General features: G+C 45.4%; 2 protein-coding genes across 2 annotated transcripts in view; one reads left to right on the top strand and one right to left on the bottom strand.

The window, feature by feature from the left end:
• Window positions 1-3,243, bottom strand: part of IREB2 (iron responsive element binding protein 2) — a 59,913-nt gene extending 56,670 nt beyond the window's left edge. Inside the window, exon 1 of the mRNA XM_015409720.1 lies at window positions 3,213-3,243. Coding sequence (XP_015265206.1) covers window positions 3,213-3,243 — 31 coding nt within the window. The remainder of the gene's footprint in view (window positions 1-3,212) is intronic.
• Window positions 3,244-3,300: 57 nt separating this feature from the next.
• The window catches only part of MAN2C1 (mannosidase, alpha, class 2C, member 1), a 50,531-nt gene continuing 47,294 nt past the window's right edge, over window positions 3,301-6,537 (top strand). Inside the window, exons 1-2 of the mRNA XM_015409719.1 lie at window positions 3,301-3,438; window positions 4,688-4,813. Coding sequence (XP_015265205.1) covers window positions 3,320-3,438; window positions 4,688-4,813 — 245 coding nt within the window. The 5' untranslated portion in view covers window positions 3,301-3,319. The remainder of the gene's footprint in view (window positions 3,439-4,687; window positions 4,814-6,537) is intronic.

Raw genomic sequence — 6,537 nt, 5'->3', positions numbered from 1 at the left:
CTGTATAACTGTCGTTGTGTGTTTATCTAGTGGGGTGTTATCATTATATAGATTTGTTTATTAAATAGAAATAAAAATAAATCAAATATTACATATAATTAAATTATATTAGTATACAAGTATATTGAGTATATCGCATGAAACATTATTGATTTATTTGTATTTATTTATTTGGACTGGTATTCCACCTTCCCCGCAAGTGGGCTCAGAGCAGATCACATCATAAACAGATAAAACCATGCATGAATAAATATAACAATATTTAAAACAACTGAGTAATACAGTTTAAAACAGCTGTGTGTATAAACACAAAAACAGTTTCAGCTGGAGTGGTCGGGTATATACATATGTAGTATATAGGGCAGTGATGGCGAACCTTTTAGAGACTGAGTGCCCAAGCTGCGACCCAAAACCCACTTATTCATCGCAAAGTGCCAACACGCCAATTTAACCTGAATCCTGAGGTTTTACTTTAGAAAAAAACCTCATACATTAAGATGGTCCAAACAAAGTAAGGAAAGCAATCCCAAATGCTTTCATTTACTTGAAATTATTTGGCAGAGAATTCGACACTTTAACGATGGTCTGGACCTGGCTGGTGCGATGGCACACGTGCCCACAGAGAGGGCTCTGAGTGCCACCTCTGGCACCCGTGCCATAGGTTCGCCACCACTGATATAGGGTATATATAGTATAACTTGTGTATTGAAAAAGTGGTTTCTGCAAGATGTCTTGATGTCTTGGTTCAGACACGGGACATTGTAGGGTTGCCAGCTTCCAGGTGGGTAAATAAGCAAAGAGAGGTTCATGGAAACAGGGTAGATTCAAGAAAGAAACTGTGAACAAATTACAAGAAACAATATCATAAATATCCAACACCTATTAAAGTTACTGATATCTATGTACTCTTATTCATACAACAATTCCAAAGTCTAATACATATATTTTCTCAATATTTTACTGAAACTTTGTAGATATTTGTAGTGTATTCAGATGCTGCCCTGAATATGCTAGGATGAATGGTGAATCATCCCATAGAGAAGCTATGTTAAGCTTCAGGCTTCGGCAGGGATTCGCGCCGAAAGTATTGTGTCCAATCACATTTGAACTGTCTGTGGTGGGAACGTTTGTGATTGGGCTGTTATGCGAACAACCTGATAGGTTGGTACTTGTACAGTAGGTGTGGCTACATTAGCCCGGAATGTTTAAATACCGAGCAGCTGAAATGGACAAGCTGTTCGGGCTATGAGGAGTTGTACCGTGTTAGAGAAGTTGATTATCGAGCTGAATAAACCTGAGTTTTGCTGAAATCACTCTCTGACTATTTTGTTAAGTACCGACTTAACAATATTAAAAAAGAATTCAAAACATAAACGGCAGATATATACTCATATAATGGAACTTAATAGGGGTCATTTCCTGCAGGAGCACACAGGAGCGGAGCTCTGGCAGTAAAGAGCCCAGGGGGCGGGCACATGCAATAAGCCCCACCCCTAGAACCTAACATCAAGTTAGTAGTACCTAAAAGAACCTGAGTAATATGTATATTTTCAATCCATAATCATTTCCATTGTCATCCAGTTGGTCTAAAGGAATAACGTTCCCATGTCAAAAACTATTGTCAATTTGTTGTTTTCAAAATATGGCAGATAAATCTTTCAAACAATGCAACTTCAAAGTGCGTGCGTGGAGACTGTAGATAGGACACTGTCGTTCCACCTCTGACGGAGCCAGCCTGCTGCTAGGTGGGGCCTGGAGATCTCCTGCTATTACAACTGATCTCCAGACGACCAAGATCGGTTCCCCTGGAGAACACAGCTGCTGCTTTGGAGGGTGGGCTCTATGGCATTGTACCCTGCTGGGCTCCCTGTTCTCCCCTATCCCAGCCTTCTCCAGGCTGCACCCCCCAAATCTTCAGGTATTTCCCAACTCGGAGCTGGCAACCCTATATGGACAATAAATAAAGACAGATGATGGGAAGACAGTTGAGTCATTTGAAATGTGGCGTTGGAGGAGAGTTATGGATACGGCGAACTGCCAAAAAAAAAAAAAGACGGTCACCATGTGTGTGTGTGTACTGAGAACCCACTTCATGCATCTGATAAAGTGAGCTCTACCCCACAAAACGTCATGCAGGCATAAAAACATGTCTAGAAGGTGCCACAAGCCTCTTGTTTCTCCTGTGTGGTTACTCCAGACCAGTGTTCCCTCTAAACTGAGTTAGTGTGAGCTGGCTCACAGTTTTTTAGCCTCAGGCTCACACGTTTTTGTCTCAGCTCAGGAAGGATGGCTCCAGAGCAAACGGATTTATGCAGTAGCCAAATCACCTGCTCACAACTTTAATGCCAGTAGCTCACAGAGTAGAACTTTTGCTCACAAGGCTCCACAGCTTAGAGGGAGCATTGCTCCCAGACTAAGCCCATTAATCACGGTGGCCAGCTCCAGGTTGGGAAACTCGTGGAGATTGCTCGGTGGAGCCTGGGGAAGGCAGGGTTTGGGAAGGGGAGGGTCTTCAATAGGGTATGATGCCACCCTCCCAAGCTGCCATTTCCCCCAGGAAACGGATCCTTGTAGTCTGGAAATTTGCTATAATTCCAGGAGATCTCCAGGAGATCTCCAGGAGGTTGGCAAGCCTAAGCAATTGGCTTAGAAAGACTGGAGTCTGTTTAGGATTGTACTGGTATTGTAGCAGAAGCTTTTGAGGACTAGTTCAGTGCCTGCTTTGCGTAGGGAGATGCGTGAAACATTAATTGTTCTGGGTGACTGAACGTGTGCAAATGCGTGTCGCCACAGACGCTGGGAAAACGTAAACACCTGGGGTCAAAAAGCAACGTAAGAGAGACACTCTTGACATTTCTGTGCCAAGATGAACTGTGTACCAGATAAACACAGAGACACGCTTCCAACAGCACCGATTGGCTATCGTAATCTGGGGAGAGCCACCCTGATGGAGTGGTTGGAGTGAGATTAGGAGCAGGAGAGCAAGGTTCAAACTCCTACTCTTCCAAGAGGTTCAGTAGGTGAAGATAAAATCTGTTGCTGTGTGTCAGATTATACCGCACCATTGAACTTTGAATGGGGATTTACAAAACGTCACAATCCGACTGACTGAACTACAGACGAAATCGCAATATCTTTCCTGAGCTGCTAGATGCAGCCATATCTATTCTCTAGAACAGGATTCTAAAGGAGGAGGGACGGAAGAGGCGCACCTTTGCAGGGAACCTGGGAACTAGGAACCATCGTGCCTGGTTCGTGTTGGTCACCGGAATTATTTGAGTGCTGCACTGGAGGCGGAAATTCAGTCGTGGGGGGGATCATGGCTGGGTCCGGACAAATTTTGCAGCCAGTGGTGCTGAAGCATCGGCGAACCGCGCTCGAACGGGTCGAAAAGTTCATCTCCGAGATCTACTTCACGGATTGTAATCTCCGGGGCAGGTGGGAAACCGTGTGACGTGTCGGTCCGTCGCTAAAATCATTCCCCCTGCTTAACCCCACCACCTATGTAGACCACGGAACAAGCGTTAAAGGGCCATTTGTCTAGCATCCCGTCTCCTACAGTGTCCAAGCAGATGCTCCTGGCAAGTCCTCCTAGCAGAGCAGCGCATGAAGGCAAAAGCCTTCCCCCAATGCTATTCCGTGGCAACTGCTATTCAGAGATAGACTATCCCTGAACATGGAGGCTCCATCGAGCCATTATTACTACTGATGGCTTCATTGGTAGGGAGGCCAACCTCCAGGTGGGACCTGGGGATCCCCTAGAATTACAGGTAATCTACAGACTACAGATATGCATTTCCCTGCAGAAAATGGACGCTTTGGAGTTTGGGCTGTATGGCATTGTACCCCACTAAGGTCCCTGTCCTCCCTAGGCTTCATCCCCAAATATCCATGAGTTTCCCAGCCTGGAGCTGGCAATATTAACCCCCCATCCCTCTACCACTGAGCCAGGGTCTCAGATTAAGGTCTTTCCCATCACTTCCTACCTGACTCTTTAACTGGAGATGCCAGGGATTGAACCTGGGACCTTCTGCCTGACAAGCAAAGGCTCTACCACTAAACCTCTTCCCAACACTGAGGCTTTGGCTTCTGATCTCAGTGTAGCTATGGACTTTCTAAACCATCAGTCTGCTTTCTGCATACTTGACACGGCGTGCTAAGATCCCTGAGCCTGGTACACATCCAGTTTCAAGACAGGTGGTTTGTTTTCCACTTCATCAAAATGTTTCTTGAATACCCGTCAAATAAAAATAAACTTTGGGGCAGAGTGTGGCACAAATTGGTCTTTATGTGGGTCTCTGGTTGTTACACTTCTAATGCCACTTACAAGACCTGATAGCATAAGAACATAAGAAGAGTCCTGCTGGGTCATACCAGTGGTCCATCTAGTCTGGCTTTCTGTCTCACACAGAGGCCAGCCAGTTCCCCTGAAGGTCCAACAACTGGGCATAGAGACGGAGGCCTTCCCCTGATGTTGCCTCCTGGCACAGGGATTCAGAGGCTGATGGCCTCTGAATGTGGAGGTTCCCTTTAGTCACCATAGCACGTAGCCACTGACAGACCTCTCCTCTATGAATCTGTCTAATCCCCTTTTAAAGCCGTCTATGCCTGTGGCCATTGCTGTATCCCCTGGCAGCGAATTGCACATTTTTATCATTTGTTCTTACTGTGCCATTTCGAACTGCAGGCTGTTTGGCGACACCTGCTCTCTGGAATCTCTCTCTTTCTTTGAGACCCCTGAACGGATCCCATATGAGGAAGCTGTCCGACAAGAATTCCGGCCCATCAAAGTTGGGGACTCTTTTGGAAAGACGTGAGTATCCTTTTCTAAGAGCATAAGAGGAACAAAATCAGCTATAGCTTCATATTGGAAAGATTAAAAAACTGCCAGACCTGTCGCTCTGACCCAAAAAGTTACGGGACCTTTATACTATGGCCAAAATCACCAGCAAATTGTCATACCTTACCTCCCAAACATCTCCATCTAAGTTTGTGGCGATTTGGTTCCCTATTATGGAATATTTGACAAAACAAAATCACAGTAATTTTTTTTTATACTGTAATTTTGGGATGTTTCAATTTGTGATTTACTATATGTTTAGTTCTTTTATGTATCTGTTTAATGTTCTTTTTATAATGCCAATAAAGGTATGAGTGATTGATTGATTGACAAAACAAGCGGATATTCTTGAGGGAATTAATAATCTATGCTTTGTGGTGATTTTGAAAGATCTTTTGGTATCTTTGTCATCCGGATTCAAATGGACAAAAGGAAAACAGGGCAAATGTGGTCTAGGTAAAGGTTTTCCTTGCTCGAAAGCCAGTCGAATCCGACTCTAGGGGTGCGGTGCTCATCTCTGTTTCCAAGCCGAAGAGCCAGCGCTGTCCAAAGATGTTTCTGTGGTCATGTGGCTGGCATGACTAGACACCGAGGCGCACAGAACACTGTTACCTTCCCACCGAAGCGGTACCTATTCATCTACTTGCAGTTTCTTGCTTTCGAACTGCTAGGTTGGCAGGAGCTGGGGCCAGAGGCGGGAGCTCACTCTGTCATGCAGCACTCGGGTCTCGAACTGCCGAACTACCGACCTTCCAGTCTGCAGTTCGGCGTCTTAACCACTTGAGCCACCGCAGCTGCCATAAATGGGGTCTACTCACTGCTGAATGTTTATATATCTAGATTTGCATTTATGCATTGTAGTTAATTTATCGATTATTGCTGTATCTTTTCTATCGTATAGCGTTGTCCAGTCTTGTTATACTTATTTTGAGAAAATGAAATAAAGTTTTATATAATGATGATGATGATGATGATGATGATGATGATGATGATGATGATGATGATGATGATAAAAAAGAGGAACGTACGAGGGCTTGCGTCCCAGTTGCGCTTCCTCACACTCACTAGGTATTGTACCACCCATGAAAGGGGGCAGCCGGCTGACGGCCCTCAGGTTTTCTATTGAGACTCTGAGAAGGAACCCCTGAACTGACCCTTGGGGTCAAAGCCTGTGAGGAGACAACCCCTATGTCTGTAGGATGGAGGTCCCCAACATGGTGACCGTGGGCATCGTGGTGCCCACCAAGTGTTTTTAGGAAGTGGGTGGGGCCAGGGAGGGCTTTTGCCCAGCAGGGCTTCTGATTGGTCGCTGTAGATTTGATCGGCTGTGCGGATTATTAAAAATGTCGCTTTGGCAGCAGCTGCCACCACAGCACAAGGATCCGCACTGTCTTACTGAAGGTAAGAAGAAGGAGAGAAGAGATTGGATTTATGCCCCGCCCTTCACTACCCAAAGGAGTCTCAGAGTGGCTTACAAACTCCTTTCCCTTCCCCTCCCCACAACAGACACCCTGTGAGGTAGAAGAAGAAGAAGAGATTGGATTTATACCCTGCCCTTCACTACCCAAGGGTGTCTCAGAACGGATCACAAACTCCTTTCCCTTCCCCTCCCCACAACAGACACCCTGTGAGGTAAAAGAAGAAGAAGAGATTGGATTTATACCCCGCCCTTCACTACCCAAAGGTGTCTCAGAGTG

Source organism: Gekko japonicus, unplaced genomic scaffold, assembly GCF_001447785.1.
Source record: "Gekko japonicus isolate JY-2015 unplaced genomic scaffold, Gekko_japonicus_V1.1 scaffold3628, whole genome shotgun sequence".
Lineage (NCBI taxonomy): Eukaryota > Metazoa > Chordata > Lepidosauria > Squamata > Gekkonidae > Gekko > Gekko japonicus.
This window is presented reverse-complemented; position numbering and strand designations above follow the sequence as displayed.